Below are 19,971 nucleotides of genomic sequence, written 5' to 3' on the forward strand. Positions count from 1 at the left end.
TAATTCTAAGCCGATTACTGTGGTTTCTGCTATGCAAGTCAAACGCTTAGTGCGTAAACGCGACAGCACTTCTGCCTTAGTTATGTTGCGAGAAGCAAAAGACAATACAATTGACCAATCGGAATCCTCGCCATCAGATATTTCTTATTTACAGCAGCCCTTCTTTCAACCTTATATGGATTTATTTCCTGACGAGCTGCCAATGACATTGCCTCCTCGACGTTCTGTAGATCATACGATTGATCTAATCCCTGGACAACCACCGCCAGTTCGAGCTCCTTATCGAGTTTCTTATTCAGAATCTCAAGAAATTCAGAGACAATTGGCCGAGTTGTTGGATAAAGGTCATATACGTCCAAGCAAAAGTCCTTTTGGTGCTCCAGTTTTATTGGTCAAGAAGAAGGATGGATCTATGCGACTTTGCATTGATTATCGTGCCCTTAATAAGCAGACAATCAAGAATAAGTTTCCCTTGCCTCGCATCGATGAGCTCTTTGATCAGTTGCTTGGTGCGAAGGTATTTTCGAAGATTGATCTGAAGTCAGGCTATTATCAAATCAGGATTCGAATTGGAGATGAGTATAAGACAGCTTTCAGAACAAAGTATGGACATTATGAATTTTTGGTCATTCCTTTTGGGTTAACCAATGCCCCAGCTACTTTCATGACTTTGATGAATGACATCTTTGGTCCTTACTTGGATAAGTTTGTCATCGTTTATCTGGATGACATTTTGGTCTTCAGTAAGACTTTAGCAGATCACAAGCAGCATTTGCAGATTGTCTTCGAGGTACTCCGTACGAATGTCTTGTACATCAACAAGAAGAAGAGTCAGTTTTTCAAAGATCATGTGGAATATCTTGGACACATCATCTCTGGACATGGTATTGCAGTTGATCCTAAGAAGATAAAGGTCATTGTTGATTGGCCTTTGCCACTTACAATTTCAGATGTGCGATCTTTCTTGGGATTAGCAAATTTTTACCACACCAAGGTTCACAAGTTCTCAGATATTGCTGCTCCTTTGACGGCCCTTACAAAGTTAGATAAATTGCAATGGTCACTTGAAGCTGAAAAGTGCTTTAATGATCTTAAGCATGCGTTGACAACTACGCCTGTTTTGGCTATTGCGGATCCAACTCAGCCGTTTGACGTCATGACAGATGCTTCGGATAGAGCATCTGGAGGCGTTCTTATGCAGAATGATCGTGTTATTGCTTTTGATAGTCATAAATTTTCAGCTATTCAAATGCGATATCCCGTTTATGACAAGGAATTTTTGGCAATTGTTCATGCTTATAGAACGTGGAAGCATTATCTTCTTGGTGCAGATTCAGTGGTTAAGACAGATCATCAGTCTTTGACTTACATCTTTACTCAGCCAGTGATGAATCCTCGTCAAGGACGATGGGTTGAATTTTTGGCGAATTTTCACATGGCGATACTCTATGCTCCTGAGATTGAAGATGATCACATTATTCTTGTTCCTGAGAAGATTCTTGACGTTCGTCAGAAAGAAACAAGACGGAAGATTACTACAGAATTTCTTGTTAAGTGGATGGACTTGGATGAGTCAGATTCTACTTGGCAAACAGATGAAGAAATGCAACAATATCCTCAACTCCTCCAAGAATTCTTTGGCAGACGACCGACTCTCATTTAATCACATGGGTTTTATTTTAAATGGGAGGGAATGTCACGATTGTGACTTAGTTCATTATACACAGTCTCCTTATGGTTACAGATACTGAAGTGCCATGATTACAGAGGACCCCTACACTCGGATGGTCACGACTATTCGCTCTAGAGACATGCCTCTTCATCAAGAGCCACACTCCTTCGACGACTGGTCACACCCCTTCACTCTAGGGTTGCAACTCTTCACCCAATGGTTGCAGCTATTCGTCCAAAGGATGTGTCTCTTCACCTAGAGTCATGACTATTGGTCATGGGATGTGTCTTTTCATTCGTGTCTCTTGGACTCCTATATAAGGAGCCTGTTGTATCACAGTTTCAATCAATCAATCAAACATCTGTGTTGAAGTCTCTCGAGTCTACTTTCAGTCTTAAATACACAGATAAGTGGATGAAATACTAAGTAATAACAGTAATCCTCACAACGATGCCTGTGATGATTGACTTGTTGTGTCCTATGCGCTCTACTTCACCAACATACTTCAGTGCTGCTTGGATTTGTGCGGAGGAGTGACCTTAGGTGCCACTTTTGCATTTTCAGCATACTCCACATCGTGAGGTTGCAGCCCAAGCACGAGTATGGGCACACCAGTGTCATGTCTGGGGAGTTGGAACACCAGCTTCGTGGCTGCTTCTCTCCAGTGAGAGGTGGGGATTGTTGGAAAGCCTCTACACCGATGGAATTGGTCTCCGCCATACAATCTTGTTTGTTACATGTATTCGTTTCTTTTGGTCATGGCAAAATTAAATTCTCCAATAATATACTTGGTATTGAGAGGGGGGGGGGGGGGGGGGGGGGAGGGGGGGTCGCCCCGGTTTCGGCCGTAGCGTTTTGAATTGCCAGGTATGCACCGGTGCTCACCACAACGGCTACTCTTCATACAGGGGCCACTATGCAGTTGTTTATTTTCAACATTGCCTTTGTCTTGTGCTGTATCCATTTAATAATTGACGGTGCCTAACTAGTGCTCACACCCGACTGGGTGAACTACATTGGTATCTGGTTCCCTCTCATTAGTGGGGAAACGATCTTCTGGGCTTGGACACCGCATAAATATTGCACTTGGCATTATGGGCAGCCAAGCAAGGCGTGGTGAAGTGCCGAATTCAAGTGATACACATGCCTCGGAATCTATGCACGACAGATATGCACCTACATCACGTGTTCTTGATTATGCAAAGGTTAGGCAGCCGTCTAAAAGCAAAGAGATCATGCAGCAAGATTTTTTTACATTAGAACCCACAGGTTCACAAGCTCATAGAAGCCACAAAAGCTGAATCTATGGTGGACCACACACTGACTCCATGAAAAAGGAGTTGGGTGTGAAGCCAAGGGAGCTAGTTGAGATATTTTTAGAGATGAAGTTTTTGGGGGGACCATCTCTTAAATTAGGACATGTGGCAGGATTGTGGATCAAGTGAGACAAATGGTCTCACACTTGTGACCTCAGCTCTCCACTTGTCATGATAGCTTTTTCTTGCCACGAGAGTCCCAAATCTATAAATTGGAGCCCTCTCTCTTCATTTCTTGGTGCTCTTGCTACAAACTAGCCTCTACCATGTTGGCTGCTCACATTCTTGTCTACAACACTCTATAGAGAGTCTTTACACAACTTCACTTTCCTCTACAAAAGGATAGTCTACCTCTCTAGGTTTTCTGTGGTGGCATTCATGATATACCAGTTGTACTTGCCATTGTACTTGTACAACCACTATACTTAGTGTACCAGCCAATTTTCCATATTGTACACTCATTGTACTTGCTGTACTAGCCTATGTACCTATTGTACCAGACCATGTACCTACTGTTCCAGATTCTGTACCTTTTGTAACTAGCTCTATTGGTGCTGCCCCGCCTTGTTTTGGTTGCTTGTAGTGTTGCTACCCAACATGTTTATAGTGCTTGGGATGGTGCCTAAAGCTATCTTGACTATTCTATAGTAGCTACCCGAGTTTGTATTTCACCGGTGTTTTGGATTTATGGTATATGTGGAAGCATTTTTTGCTTACCTTGAGTTTCCTATCACATATGGCATCTTGAAGACCCGTGGTGATGGGGAGGATTAGTACCCTCAGGGGAAGAGGTGCTTTACACACATTCATGGTATTTTGGGGCTTCTTTTCATGATAGCCATGTATAGTTTAATGATGGTTGCATATGGATAATCCGGCATCTCTATGGGGAGAGTAAGGCCCTCAAAGCTTGTACATGATATTTTTCCCCTTGCCCCTAATCCGGCATCTCTGTGGGGAGAGTAAGGCCCTCAAAGCTTGTACATGATATTTTTCCCCTTGCCCCACTTGGAGTTACAACTTCTTACAAGACACTATGCTTATAAGACTACACAATGACATGAGAAAGAGACAATCAACAAGGCGATTCAAGAGAGAGTACAGAACATGAGAGCGGACACTTTGATTCTTTAAAAGTCACTCTTTGGCAATCCTAGAGTTACATGTATATACAAGTATTCATCTCATGGTAGGTGCACTGTCTTAGAATTAGTGCATCTCACTGTATTTGGCCAGTACCTATTTTATGGAATTTTACCTATTTTTCTCATGATTATTGGTCTTGGGCTAGTCGGCCAACTTCATCATGCAGTCGGCTAGCTTCTGGCCTCCCTATATGAAGGGCCTCCCATTGTACACTTTATTCATCCATTCCTTTGCACAAGTTCAACATCTCTTGCTGGCTAATTGCCATTGTAAAGCCTTCATGCTAATATAAAAGGCGATCTTGTCCACAAGCTCTCTCTACTCTCTCTCTTGTTCAATTTATGCTTCCTCTTGTGCATTCTCTAACATGGTCTCATTCGCTTAGGTTCAGGCTGCTCTATCCTTCCGCAAACTGCTTGCCGTCTTACATTCTGCTGTGTGTTTTGCTTCCATAGCTTCTCTAGCTGCAGATCAGCATATACAATGGCTGCGTTTCACTGACTTGCTGCGTTTTCTGGTCCAGCCAGCCCTGTTGCTGCTGTCGGCCAGCCCTACAGGCTGCGTTTTGCTCTTCAGAGGCAGGTTGTGGAGTTATTGGCTGTGTTTTCTGTTTTCAGCATCAGTTGTGGTGAGCTTCTTGCATGTGGTGTTGCCAGACAAGTGGCTGTACATGTTTCCTCCACGAGTCCCTATCCTTCCGGTAGGAGGTTCCCGGTGGTTTCTAGGACTGTTTTGCTGCTGTCCAGCCTCTGTCTCTCTCAGATTTGAGAGGGGGCTGATTGGTTTTGGAGCCTCGCTTCATTGGAAAGCACTTGAGAGGAGTCTTGGAGAGCAGAGATTTGTGTTCTTTGTTGCTGTGGATATGGCTCCCCCCTCTACGAACAAGGATGACAAGTTGAAAGGACCCAACTATGCCCATTGGAAGCTTCAAATGTGGATCTGGTTTATCCACAAGGGTTTGTGGGATATTGTTCAAGGCACTGAGAGGAAGCCCAAGCGTCCTCAAAACTCTAGGAGGTGCACTCAGGATCAAGAGGATAAATTCATTGCGGAATTACAAGACTGGGAGAATTTGGATTCGAAGGCGCATTCAGTGCTTGTGCGGACCATCACAGAGGTGGTCTCACCAGCCGTGTAAACTCTCACCAGTGCTCATCAGGTATGGTCTAAATTGGAGGATCTCTTTGCTCGAGATTCGTCGATGAGGGCAGTTACCTTGCAAGGGCAACTCTACGGTTTGTTATTTCTTGCAGGCAGCTCCATGGAGTCTTTCCTCATGAAGACCAAGGTTATCCATGACCAGTTACTGGCTATGGGTGCTGCTTTGTCCTTTGCTCAGTTGGCTGCACTATCTTAGCTTCCTACTACTCTTGGAGGAAGAGTCCATCCTTGTTTCACAGGGTAAGTTGAAGGTGTTTGTCAACAGTTCTGACTAGGCACTTTCCTCTGTTCAAAAGAAAGGTCGGAGTCGTTACTTCTCTTGCGGGAAGAGAGGACATCTGTCCAAGGATTGTTTGTCCAAGAAGAAGAAAAGACCAAGGGCAAGGCTTCATCTCAGAGAAAGGGCAAATACACGACACACAACAGTGATACTGATTCTTCTAGCACCACTTCTAGGGCTCCCAGGGCACTTCCGGCTCAGGGGGACCTAGATGGTGGACTTCTCTAGTATACATGCAGTTTCCCCCATGTGCTTCCAGCCAGAGGAGGCTTGTGGGCGGGAGAGGGGGCTGATTGCAGCTTCACTTACTGGTGCATGGGAACCATGATTCGGAGTTCTAAGCATTAGACATCTGGCAGGACATGGTTATCTTTTGTGTAGCAGAGATTATGAACTGGATCTGTTATGAGTTTATTGTTCGAGGCTTTTTGGGACATGATGTGTTTTCCGTCCACTATTGGGGATTATGGGCGTGGTGTGTCCAGCAGCTCATCATCTATTCTTGGAGTTCATTGCACACTTGTGTGAGAATTCGTAGCCAAGCAAGGTTTCTTGCTGTTCGTGGTGGCATTTTGTTTCGAGGAAACAGGTTGGCGGGTTCTCTCTTCGAGGTGATTCCAGTATTCGCGGTGCTGGAGGGTCCATGGTTGCATCTTCATTAGCTTATCTTCTTCAGACTCTTGCACACTATGAGCTGTAGAGGGGGTGTTAGAATTAGTGTATCTCAGTGTATTTGGCCAGTACCTATTTTATGGGATTTTACCTATTTTTCTCACGATTATTGGTCTTGGGACAGTCGGCCAGCTTCTGGCCTCTCTATATAAAGGGCCTCCCATTGTACACTTTATTCATCCATTCCTTTGCACAAGTTCAACATCTCTTGCTTTCTAATTGCCATTGTAAAGCCTTCATGCTAATGTAAAAGGTTATCTTGTCCACAAGCTCTCTCTACTCTCTCTCTCTTGTTCAATTTATGCTTCCGCCTGTGCATTCTCCAACACACTGTTCGGCAATGAATAAGGCATTATTTTTGCACATTTGTTGCTAATTGCCAATCTAGGCGCCACCACGCAAGTTGCTTGAATGCAAAGCTGATTCCAGTAAAAGTGCAGAAGTAGGTAGCCAACGGAGAGGGCTGCAGCCTGCAAGTGGGTGCTGGATGCTCTCGACTTGTCAAGTGAACATGTGTCAATGAACACTTGTCACTGAACTTGTCAAAACACTTGAACAACTTAGCTGAACGCTTAATTCCATGCTTATCCCATACTACTGGCCGAATGATTAGCACCTAGCACCTGCATGCTTAGGTCTTTTGCTGGTTGCCGACTGCTGTAGGACAGCATGGCTGGCTGTTGACTGGTCACCCAAGCCCTTCCATGCTGCTGATGCTGATGATGATGATGATGTTGATGGTAACGATGCTGATGCTGCTGATGGTGATGATACTGATGATGATGATGCTACCTGATCGTGATGATGTCCTAAATGCTGTCTATCTACTGTCTTAACTGATGTCCTAATCAAGGGATTATGATGTTCATGCTGAGGATTAGCCATGGCACGGGCGTGCACATGACAATGGTTACCCTAGGTCTACCAGGGACCAATAGATCACAATGCTTTTAACTTGACTTTACCATTTGACGTAGTCGTGATGAGACTTTGAAGTAGCTTTGATTGGCAACTAGAGAGACGATGAAGCGCTCCTTAGTAGCAATGCTAGATGCGTGGGTCAGTTTTGCCATTGATCTTTCACATAGGGAAGTATTTCATGTATATTACGAGTATGTATCCTCTCGGTGCTATGATTGCGAATCCAAGTTGATTTCAGTTTTCCATAAGGACTCAAGGGAATGGGGGGATGATGTTTTCTTGATAACTTGTTGTAATGGAGTCTGCTCCTAGTTTGGAAGAATCTTCCTAGACTCATTGTGAGGAGTAAAAATGTTCGAAGAGGGAAGTATGTTACGTACGTGATGCTAAATATATGGTTAGTTGATCTAACCTTGGGTTAGAGGGCCGAGAAGATTAGAAACGCAGGCTGATTATAGCAGCCTAAGGTTATAAACACTTACAAGTTAATAATTCCATAAGTGATTGCTTTTATGATTTTATACCACCAAGGTTTGCCTAGCCAAGGCCCTCAACAAACTATCTGCATCTAGAATAGACATATCCATGAGTGGATCAATCCTTAGGTCTAGGTATAGACAATCATGTCCTCAAGACAGTAACACACATAATAGATCCACTCATCCCACTTATATAGTAATTTCCCCATGAGACACGAGGTTCGACAGGCATGGATGTGTAATGGACGGCAACCTTAGCTCTTTGCTCGAGGGTGATCCTTTTGGTGGGATCTATGGTTGGTCGGTAAGCCTGAGCTTGCAAACCTGAATTTGGATTACTAACTTGTGTGTCTCGTGTTAAGAAGATCTTGGTGGGATTCTATTGCGACAAGGAACTCGGTTTCCATCGCGCGAATCCCTTATACCACCTGACTCGAGTCATCAATCATCAGCCTTTCTCCTGCGGCAATCTAGGAGCTTGAGAGATTAGAAGCGTGCGTTTGAAGAGCCGGTTCAACAGAAGACAGCTAGTATTTTGAAAAAGCTTGGGCTTTCATCAACTTGGATACAATCTACAACTCACCCTTTGCATTATGTTCACAATTAGTTTTGAAACATTTTGAAGCATTGCTCACACGTTAATATAGAGATTAGTCATAGGTAACTAGAAATGCTTGTGTCTTGTTCTTCTTCCATGTTTTCCTCCCTGTTTAACGCTTGCATCTAGCTTGTAGTTTTATATAGCCATTCCTCCACGGTTGGGATTGGTGTGTTTAACTTCTCAAAGTTAAGAGGTTTGGTTCCTCATCTTGGTCAGGCCCTTGACCACATATGCCTTTGACTCTTTGAGGAAAATCTCTACAGCTTCATTATCACCCAGCAGGTTTGTTGGGTTCATCATCTCGATGAAGATTTGGCTGTGTTTGTGATGTGGATTAGTGTTATCCTTGTCAGGGTGTTTTCCTTTCCAGTAGGTACCAAGACTCAGAGGGGCATCGGAATCTTTTCGCTTTCACTCCTGGTTCAGTGTGTGTGATTGCCACTTGTGTGTTTGGTAGCACTTGGACTAGTTAACCTCCCATAATCACCATGGCCATGGCTCTTGGGTTGTTCGTCCAAATTTTGTAGATGGAAAAAGCCAAAGCTTTAATTAAGCTCTAATACCATATAAAAAAGTATATCGGTATGTATTACACAAAGCCCAAAATCTTTAATTAAGCTCTAATACCATATAAAAAAGTATATGTGGTATCTATTACACAAAGCCCAAAATATTTATGTATTCAAGACTATGCTCAAAGCGATACACAAAGAATTTTCTTCTGAATTTCTGGTTATGATAGATGGGGAATCCCTTGCCGTGCATATAAGCGGAAGAGGAAAAGTGGTGATGGAGTCTGGGTGTCCAAGTTGAAAGGGGATTGCATTGCTGCAACAATTGGTGTCATCATCAATCTCTTATTTTATCTTCACGTCAAACTTTTATTGATGCCTAGTACTGCATTACCTGTTTTTGTTTTGGCACCTAGGAGGTTGAGTCTTGCCACATGAAAGGATTATGGAAGCACTTAACTTGCCCTTTTTCAATCTGGCAGGAGCAAAAATGGTTAATTGGAGTAGTTTTGATAGTTCCGATATATGCAGTGGAATCTGTAAGTACATATTTTTCTCTATGTTTCTCCAAATTTGCTTTTGTCCTTGTTTTGCAAGTGCACATTGTACATTCTGACACACGCACACACCTTATGCAATGTATATGTCTTGCAATGTAGAGGTTGTGTTTTACTAACGTGTTGCACATGCAGTTTTTGTCTTTATGCAGTTCAGAAGCTGCTTTAGTATTTGAGATTGCACGCGATTGCTATGAAGCCTTTGCACTTTACTGCTTTGGACGCTACCTTGTTGCTTGCTTGGGTAAAAATCTCGTCATCTCATTTGCTATAAATGTTGTTGTAGTTTTTAGTAAATGCTATAATATGTCTTGCCATTGCAAGGTCATCTAGATTCACCCCCCCAAAACACCTTGGCATTGCAGAGTCATTTAGATTCACTTTGGCTTACCCAAGCAAATGTGAAATAGCCAAACACCTATTCTTAGGGGGTTCACTATGTAAAAACCGTCTATAGCATGTGCATTCAAAAGCCTATTTATAACTAAAAATATTAATATTGCTTTATTATTAGCCCCAAGCCTGTATAAGTGAGGTATTGGCTCGGCTGAAGCTTTCGCCCCCCCCCCCCCCCGGCTCGAGCTGCCGCCTGCTCGCACCCCCCCTCCCCGCCCTCGTGACTGCCTCTCCCCCGCCTGCTCGCACCCCCCCCCTCTACGCCCCTGTGCTACTCGCACCCCCCGCCCTCCCTTTCACGCCCGTCGCCCCCTGCGCCCCCCCGCCCCCCCCCCCTTCCTGCGCGTCCCGCCCCCGCCCCCGCCCCCGCCCCCCCCCCCCCCTTTTGCGCTTTCCCCGTCCCCCCCTTTCGTTCCCCCCCCCCCCCCCCCTCTTTATTTATTTATTTTTTTCTCCACCCCCCTCTGTCTTCCGCCCTTCCCCCTCTTCCCCTCCCCACTCCGCCTTTTCTGTGCAGCTCGGTTCTTGCAGGACCCTCCGTTTTTCGCTTCGCCCTCGACTCAGCTTTACTCTGATGGAGGTTCCTCCCGCCCCACCTCAGAGGGACTCTTCCGCAGCCCCCTCGACCGCCCCTGAGGATACCCCGAGGGTAGGTTACATTGGGTTGTGGGGTTTCTCTCTCTTTCTCTCTCTGAAAAGATGTCCTGACTCCTCTACCTTAGGAGTCTCCATGCAGAGGGGAGATCCGGGATCTTCTCCAGGCCTGCCTTCTTGCAGACGTGGGCAAGATCTTGGACGTTCAGTTACTGGGCCGCGGACACTACCAGATTGAGTTCGAGATAGCCCAGAGCGTGGCCCAGGTCCTAGCCATGAGTCCCTTGACATCAGGGGCGCTCGGGCCTTCTTTAGACCTTGGCAGCATGGTTTCGACCCAGCAGCGGCCGAGCAAGGAGAGCGCCTATTCCATGTCACAGTTTGCTTTCCTGCACTCCGCCGCGAGTACCTGCCGCTCCTTTCTAGGATAGGATCATTGGTGGGCTCGGTGCTTGAGACTGGCCCCACAGCAGCTTCAGTGGTGGCTAGAGCAGCTGGGCCTGCCTTCGGTCAAGAGTTTTGGTTCTTGACATCTCCTCCCTTCTTAAGGTCATTCAGCTACCTAGGATAGGGGGGGGATGGATCGATCAGAGAGTGGAGTTTTCGGGGCTCCCGAACCAGTGTTTTATATGCAGGCAGGTCGGCCACCTGGCCAAGGCCTGCCCTCGCAGGAGACCCAAACCTTCACTGCAGCAGTAGACCCCCGATGGCCCGCCCACAGATGCGGCTCGGCAGGCAGCCTCTGGGACACCTGCTCAGCCCACAGAGACATCGGATTGGTAGCCTGGATAGGGGCGCCGTAGAGGGAGACAGCCATAGCAGCATGCCCAGAGACCGACGTAGCAGCAGTCACAGCCTCAGCATCACTGGGTTCCAGTGAGGAACAGCTTTGCTCCCCTCCAGGAGGAGACCCCAGCGCAGACTGAGGATCAGGAGATGCCAGCACCCCCCCCCTTCGCCCCCCCTCCCCCGTCCCCCGTCCCCCGTCCCCCCCTCCCGCCTCGCTTCCACCTTCGCCTCCTCCCGTTCCTGCTCCCGCTTTTTTAGCGGCTCCTTCCCCACCCCCTTCTCCCCCCCCTCCTCCCCCTCCACTCGCCTCAGCTCCCCGGGAGGCACTGGCAGTACCCTGGCGCTCACCTGCAGTCCGGCGGGCACTGAGCACCGACCTTGCTCGAGCACCGCAGAGGAGACCTACCATGCCGATTCGTGCTTCACGGATATCCTCTATCCGCAGTCGGCTGAGTAGTCTCGACACTAGACAGCGCTCGGAGGCTTTCGACTACTCCTTTACACGCCTTTTTGGAGCGGAGGGCCCCCATGAGCCAGCACCCATCAGAGTTCATGTGGTGATACCTCTGGCCCGAGGGGAGGAGGCACTTGATTCAGCGGTGGCCTTCTCCTTCCCTCTCTGCGGCACTAGCGACCAGGAGTGGACTCTGGATTTCGCTCTTAGTATTTTGAAGACTCAGGCAGTTGAGTTTTCTCACCATGTGAGCGATTTGGAGATGACAGACGTGATAGGCCGACTTTGGGAGTTGGCACATTTCTTTGATACCGGGAGTGCGGATGCCTCCGGGATTCGACATTTGGTGGTTCGCATAGTGGCAGACCTAGCACGAGACCCTGGCTATGTATGCATACATGAGGTTTCTCTCTCTGAGTGGGAGGCAGTCGCCATGGGACACAGCCACTGGCGCCTGGTCCGAGATTCTTGCAACACACCGGGTGGGCAGATTCGTAGCCGCTCGGATGGGGACTACTCTCCATCCAAGCGGCTTGCGAAGGCCCGCCGTATGGCTGAGACAGCCTCCACCTCAGCAGGTCATCCATGAGGATCATCTCATGGAATGTACAGGGCGTGGGCGGCGCACACTATGCACGTTATCGTGGTTGCTTGAGGCAGGAGCTTCAGAGATGCCTGGTTGGGGGCAGTATTGATATTTTGATGATGCAGGAGCACCATTTGAGTGAGAGCAGGATTCGGAGATATGGTTCGGTGATGCCTGGTAGATGGGACACATTTTGGTCTGCAGGTTTTGGCCCCTTGGGTGGGCAGGGAGGAGTATGTATGGTCATTGCGGATGTATGGCGGCAGGCCATTGTGGATCGCGGGGTCATTGAGAGCACATTATGTTATTCTGAGCATTTCTTTTCTATGCAGAGGCTATGAGCATGTATCTGACAGCAGAGGAGGTTGGTTTGAGAGGACTGCATCTTCGAGTCCGGGGTGAGAACCTGCTCGATTTTGAGTTTGCTGATGACATGGGATTGTTTCTGCATGGGCAGGAGGCCAATCTACAGAGGGCAGAGCAGTCGCTACAGGTTTTTGGTGTGGCTTCGGGATCATTGATCAATTGGCGCAAGACTGTGGCTTTTTGGATCACTAGCGCTCCCGCTTCAGCATGGAGCCCAGACCCGGGTTTTAGATGGATTCCTCCTGGCACAGTAGTGCGGTATCTGGGATGCCAGATTGGACTTGATTTGTCACCTGAGCAGCAGATCGCCCCACTTCTTTTGAGTATTCGGAAGAAGCTTTTATATTGGAGTACAGCTCGGCTATGCTTGGCTGGGAGGGTGGTGGTGACAAATCAGGTGCTTTTAGCGACTATGTGGTACATCACGTCTTGCTGGATCTTCTCGAGCTCTTGCATCAGCGAGGTACAGAGACTGATCATGAACTTTCTTTGGTCTGGGCGGGATGGTCAGTCGGCCCGAGCTAAGGTTGCTTGGGCAATTATTACTCTTTCGTTGGCCCAAGGGGGCTTGGGCATTATAGATCCAGCTAATCAGAGTAGAGCCTTGTTGGGGAAGCTTATTGTTCGGGGGCTGTTTCCAGGCGCTGAGCCTTGGAAGGAGCTTCTATTTCAGCGGCTGCAGGCTAGAGCTCCCCCAGCAGGGGGCACTTGGGCCCCTGAGATACGGTGGATCTTTATAGAGATGAGGAGGACAGGCCTCAGTAAAGGATGGGAGGACAGATTTGCCTTGAGCATCCTGCGAGCTTGGGAGTTGCTGAGACCCGGGCTTTCTCAGAGACCTCCCACTTGTGATGAGGAGCGGGCCAGACAGCCGCTCATCTGGAGCCCCGCGGTACGCACAGAGCAGGGTCGTATGCTGGGTTCTCGGCCTCGTCTAGCCTGGGGACCATTGGCGGCAGGCCCAGCACGCAGTTTTGGAGATTGGCAGGCCTTTTGCAGTCTCCCGGAGGAGATCTAGGCGGAGAGGCTGAGTCATTTCAGAGGGGGGCTGATTATGAGGGATGACATTCAGGAGGCACTCACACTGAGGAGTGGTTCACGCCTTTCGAGCCAGCGGCCCCACGGTGGATGAGAGCCTTTACACAGTTGGAGATCCTGATTGCTGTCAGAGCTTGCACTGAGGATGGTAGATGCCTCTACTATGAGAAACAGGATGAGGGCAGACTTCAGAGAGTGGAGGCGGAGTCGCCTTTGGTTGCAGAGTGCATCTTTCAGAGGATACGGGTAGTGGTCGCCGCTTCTCGGAAGTGGCATATTGATCCAGACCCTGCAGATGTGGACTCTGATTGGCGGATATGGGCATATGCTGTGCGTCCCTTGGCCCGGTTCCAGTGGGACCCTAGCGAGTACGAGTGGCATGATCCTTATGCGTCCCCCGAGGCCATAGAGATCACCTTTTTCTAGTACACTGTTCGGTTGGGGAGGCATATTTTGACTGCGAGGAGGATGGTCTCTCCAGCTGCATCGGAGCATAGGCGGCTACAGGGACTCTCACAGGAGTTTCTAGAGGATTTCTGGACCAGGCTCTGGGCTAGCCGACAGGCAGGCAGGATCTCGACTTTCCAGTGGCTAGTTGCCCACAGGGGCTCTGCAGTTGGCACGTGGCTTGTCTACAGTGGCCTTCCGTCGGCCTGCGTCCGATGCGGCCACCCATTGGAGACACAGAGACATTGCCTATGGGACTGTCCACCACAGGCGCAGCAGATTTGACTGAGGATGCTGCGCATTTTGGCCCCCCTCTCTCCAGAGGGTATGTATACGTGGGGAGCCGCTGCTTGGTCGACTTCGTCAGGGCCTGCTCTGGGATATGAGACGGAGCAGGACAGCCAAGCCATCAGATTCATTAGGGGCCAGCCTCGCGTTGTTCCTTCACCGGATTTCTCGTCCGTTAGCTGGACACAGGAGAGGGATCTACGATGGGAGCTCCTCAGCAGCCTCACCATATGGTTCACCTGGAGAGCCCGTTGTTTCAGGGCCTTTGAGGGGTGACTGGAGCCACGAGCAGAGACTGGTCGGGGGATCTGGCAGGAGTTGATTCACACCCTGCGAGGACAGTATGACCGCATCCGGGGTGACTCGGATCGAGCGATCTTGCGGTGCCAGGCCTTCCACACCACTTGTAGCCCAGTGGGCGCTTTTTGAAAGGATCTTTTCTCGGAAAAAAAAAGTGAGGTATTGGCTCATAATAAGTGCACATCCAGATTCCCTCGTGGGGGATTGGGACCCAAGCAAGGTCTAGAGTCACTTGGGCATTGTCGTACATGCAAGCTTCATCTTGGGTAATCCTAGTATGTATGTTGCACGTAGAAGAATCGTGTTTTTTTGGGCTGATCATCAGCTGCTCTGAGATGAGGAGAACAAGGTGATGCTTTTGCTTTTTGTACAATGCTTAATCTACGTATGTTTTTTTGCCTGAGCTTTTGGTGGTATGGGTTTGTGGCATGAAGCCCTGTGAGTGCCAAGCCTTTGGGCTAGTGGTGGTGGTGACAAGGCTGTGTGCCAGAAACCTTGGGTGCCTGGTTCCGGGCAGGTCATAGACACGTGTGTCATAGAGAGATCTCTGGCTGTGTGTAAAAGACCAAGGTGTGTGTGGACTTGGGTGCTGTGCACAGGTGTGGCTTCTGGCGCAAGCTTCGCATGCGGGGGCTGAGTGCTTCTTGCCTTGTTCATGGCAAGAAAGTCGTGTTCGGCTTGTTGTGGTTATGTAAATGCTTGATACGAGCTGGATATAGTTATGTGTGCGCCGGCTGTGCAAGTATGAGGCCTAAAGGTGTTGCTCTCTGTGGCCACGTGTCACAGGGCTTAGAGGTGCGTTTGAAGGGCTGCGCTGGGTGCTGCCGTGGTCATCTGTGAAATCCCAAACACCTTAGCAAAGGTTACGTGTATGTCGGGCCTGGCTGAAGCGTGGCCGTGGCATGGCATGGCTGGCGTGCAACTATGGTGCTGTGCACTACCATGATGCTGTGTGCCTCCTTGAAAGCCCTTGGACGCCTACATAGCCTAGCATGTGCGCAAACAAACTACACGAGCATTGCTGCTCGCTGTGTGGAAGCCTGACCATGGACACATATTTGCCCACTTTGCGCTTGTGGTTACGTAAATGTTTGATACGGGCTGGAGAAAGTGTGCAGTTCAGTGTGACTCCAGAGGGTCAAGGTGCTCCACGAAGCTGCTACTGTGGTGTGTTGGCCACCTGGATGCTTCAGCTGGGCTAGGCGCCTATTGGGATCGCCCATGTGTGCTGTCATCCTGTATCTGGAATAGTTGGCTGTGAAATGTCCGGGTCTGAGCTCTGCTCTCTTTGAGAAGGGAGTCTATGTCTGCTGAGCTCCAGCAAATAAAGACCCATGCATCTCTGGTCAAGGAAATCCAAGATTCTGGCTAGTGGACCAAAGAGAAAGGAATTTCCCCTGGATCTCATAATATACTGGACACTTGCAAAGATATTACTCCTTTGTCTCAATCTCCGTGGAGCAAAGTCTATAGATCTTGTCCCTTCTGGCAATGTCCTCTGCTCTCCATGTCTCCATTCTGAGGCGGGGAGATGAAACCCGTATCTGTACTATCGTGAGTCCCTATAAAACAGCATCTTCGTGGGAAGCTCCGGGGCACAATCCATGTGGTGTGAGTGTGTGGGCTAATGAGATCGGACCAGATGATGCGTTAGTGTTCTAATGGGCGAGACAGAGGAAGGGGGCATCTGAACTATACTAGAAAGGTGGTAGGCAATTCATCAGGAGCACTTTTTTTTTTTTTTGGAAAAACGATCCTCCTATTAGTTAATGAGAAAACGCCATAAGGCTACAAAGCTCACCTCACAAGGAGGGATAATAAACACAGTGAACACCTGAGCTCCACCCCCGTGGCTGGCCGCTCTCTGGGGGGGGCTACCTAGTAGTACATGTGGGAGGTGAGAAGAGCCAAACTGGAGGCCTATAGTGCCAAGTGACATCCTCGCCCCTCGCGATGAGGAAAGGGCCAGGCTGCCAAGTGCGAAGGAAAGCCTTGCGGCGACCTCTCATGCGATCCGAGTCGCCCTGAAGTTTCCCCCACCAGTGTCCTCTCAAGGTGTGAATGATGTCCACCCAGAGGGCCTGTATGACCTCCGCCGGTGGAGTCGCCTGGCGGTCAATGGCCTCCCTGCATCGGGCTCTCCATATGTGCCAAGCCGTCATGCTGCTGATCATCTCCCATCTGTGCCCGTCCCCCTCCTGGGAGACTGCCGAAGAGAAGTCTGGCGTCGGAACCACCGCCATCGCCCTGTCAGAGACCTGGATGGTCGCACTGCCAGGGACGTCCTCGTATCCTAGGGCCGGGCCGCTGTCCGTGGCCCAAGCCACCGCACCCCACGTCACCATCATCTCACCTGGCGAGCCTGCAAAAACCATCCTGAGAGCGCGCTGCCAGACCTGCTGTGCCTGTGGGCAATCCCATAAGCAGTGCCGCTGCGACTCCTGTGCATGGCCGCACCGAGGGCAGGACGCTGGGTGTCTGCCAAAAGCTAGCCAGGCCCCCACAGCTAGTCCTCTATGCGCTGTAAGCCAGAGAAAAAGCGTCACCTTCCGGGGCCGGGAGCTAGCCCAAAGGCGCTGCTAGAAGTCCCTAAGGAAGGCAGGGGAGAGCCCCTGTCGCCGCCAATGCTCGGCCGCCGCCGGGGTGCCTGCTATCCTGTGCCTCTGGATCCGCCGCCCCAGCCTCGTTGTGTACTGAAAAAAGGGGATGCCTGGGCTGGTAGGGGCCGAGTAGGGATCTCGCCAAAACCACTCACCTGGATCCCACTGAAGGCGAATAAGAGGCCTGCTGTCCCAAGCCCATAATCTCCAAGAAAAGTCCTCCCCTATCGAGGCCGGTGAGGGGTCTACATGCCACTGTCTCTGATGAAAGCCGACCACCCGCACCCTCTGAAAAATACAACCCTGGAGCTCATCCAAATCTAGTCGTGTCCTCTGAAGCTGGCCACCCTCTCCCACCTCGAAAGTGAGTGGGGCGACTCTCTGCTGAGCCGCAGACCGCTAGAAGGATCTCATGCTGAGTAAAGACGCCCATCCACTGTGGAGGTGGAGGGTCCTGTACTGGGGTCCGCCACTCCCGGGGGATGGCCGCCTCAATGTCCTGCCTCATCAACTCTCTGCCCTCATCCCGCTGAGTCTCCTCTCCTGAGCCTCTAGAGGCAGCTGCTGAAAACATATCCAGTCGTCTAGGGACTGGGCTGGGCCGGAGCTCAACGGGCCCCACGACACGTGAGACCGCGATCCAACCATATGACCACTGGGAAGTCGGATCAAGGGGTTCCAGATCAATGGCTGCCTCAGGCGCTCCTCATCGGTGCCCGGGGGAGTCTGGAAGAGTGACGGCCTCAGATGCGCCCAGGCCCTCAGAAGGCTAGCTGCAAAACGCTCCTCGAAGCCAAGGCCCACTCCTCTGGATCGCTGCTCTGTGAAGATCCACTTGATGCTGGGGGTCCAGGGGCCGCTAAGAGAAGGAGTGCGGCTGAGAATCCTGGAAACAAGAAACTCCTTCCACGGCTCAGTGCCTGGTAGGAGGCCACGAACCACCAACTTGCCAAGCAAAGCTCGGCTTTGGCAAATAGGATCAACAATGCCCAGGCCGCCTCTCTCCCTCGGCTGAGTGATCACAGCCCATGCCACCTTGGCCCTGGCGGGCCGCCCGTCGCCACCGGACCAAAGAAAGTTCCTGATGAGCCTCTGCACCTGGCCAATGCACGCCCGAGAGAAGGCCCAGCAAGAAGTGATGTACCACATGGTAGCAAGCAGAACCTGGTTGGCCACAACCACTCGGCCAGCCAGAGATAAACGAGCGGTACTCCAATACAGAAGCTTCTTCCGAATGCTCAGAAGAAGGGGGGCTATCTGCTGCTCCGGAGATATGTCAATGCCCACATAGCATCCCAAATAGCGCACTGTAGTGCCGGGGGGCAGCCACTGAAAACCATCAACTGGCCTCCAAGTCGGGGGGGGGGCACAGAACTGACCCACAACCCACACGACTTGTGCCAGTTGATCAAAGCGCCCGAAGCTCTGCAAAACCTGTCCATGGCTGAGGCGAAGCGGCGGAGGTTCTCCTCTCCTCCCTGAAGATAGACAGCAGTGTCATCCGCAAACTCCGAGTCTAGGAGCTCCTCCGAGGTGCGGATGGGGAGCTGGAGGCCCCGCAAACCTGTATCCTGTGCCGTCAAAAAAGTGCTCATGGCCTCCGCCACAAAAAGAAAAAGAAAGGGCGCCAAGGGGCACCCCTGCCGCACCGAGCGCGAGAGCTGGAACCTCTCTCCGCGCACGCCCTGTATCAGCACCTGGCTATGAGCCGATGTGTAGAGTGCAGAGACCACACGGATCCATTGAGGGGGGAAGCCCATCCTCTCCATAGTGCCTTCCAAGAAGGCCCAGTCCACCCGATCATATGCCTTCTCGAAGTCGAGAAGAAGCACTGCCAGATCCTCCTACCGAAATCTAGCCAAAGCCGTAGCCTCCCAGAAAGAGAAGATGTTATCCAGGATGCTCCTATCCTGGATGAAGCCTGTCTGCGTGGAGTGGATGATGTCCGGCGGAAGGTGAGGCTGAAGCCGCCTGCTGATCGCCTTAGCTAGGACCTTGTAGGCCATGCCTAGCAAGGTGATCGGTCTCCACTGTCTAATCTCCAGTCTGTCTCCTCCCTCTTTGGGGATCAAGTGAATCAACCCCTCTGCCATGCTGTCCGGCATGTCTCCCGACTCCATAATCTCCTGGAATGCCAATCTGAAACCCCTATGCAAGAGACCCCAGTACCTCTGGAAGAAAGCCACTGAGAGACCGTCCTCTCCTGGGCATTTGCCCCGAGGAAGTGCCTGAAGAGCCTCCTCCAGTTCCGTATCCGAGAAGGGGGAGAGAAGGGAGTGCTGCAAATGGGCCGGCACAACCGGTCTCGTGAAGCTCCAGACTGCCTCCCGAGCCTCTCTCACCCTGTCATCTGCTGGCTCAGCAGAGAGCAGATCCCTGTAAAAATCTGTGGCTATCGCCCGAACCCTGGGGGGATCCACCACAACCTGGCCATCAGCCTGCCGAAGACGTCTGAGACCCTCTCGTCTGAAGCGAGGCCCTGTCGCCTCAAAGAAATCTCGAGTCACTCTGTCTCCAGCCTGTGTCCAAAAAGAAGCCCGAGCATGGAATCGGAACTCCACCCTCCTCTCCTCGATGGATCTGATCTCTGTGCGAGCTGACTCCATCTGCTCTGAAATCCAAGGGCTCGTAGGATCCCTCTCCTGGAGTCTCTGAAGGGAAGCTAGACTCCTCCGCAGGCTCCTCTCTTGCTCTCTGAAGGCCTCCAGACGGTCCAGGGCAGCCTGCCTGAGCATCCTACTGATCTCCTGCAAGCCCCTGGCAAGATCGCTGGCTGCCGATCCTCTCCTGAACTGC

General features: G+C 50.4%; 1 protein-coding gene across 3 annotated transcripts in view; it reads left to right on the forward strand.

Moving 5' to 3' along the window:
* The window catches only part of LOC147616319 (protein LAZ1-like), a 71,098-nt gene that overhangs the window by 15,695 nt on the left and 35,432 nt on the right, over positions 1-19,971 (forward strand). For all 3 annotated transcript variants that reach the window (XM_086777387.1, XM_086777386.1, XM_086777388.1), the window contains exons 3-4: positions 9,243-9,299; positions 9,453-9,561. In XM_086777387.1, the coding sequence (XP_086633513.1) occupies positions 9,243-9,299; positions 9,453-9,561 (166 nt within the window). The remainder of the gene's footprint in view (positions 1-9,242; positions 9,300-9,452; positions 9,562-19,971) is intronic.

This window comes from Cibotium barometz, chromosome 38, assembly GCF_041138505.1.
Source record: "Cibotium barometz isolate CiBa-2024 chromosome 38, ASM4113850v1, whole genome shotgun sequence".
Lineage (NCBI taxonomy): Eukaryota > Viridiplantae > Streptophyta > Polypodiopsida > Cyatheales > Cibotiaceae > Cibotium > Cibotium barometz.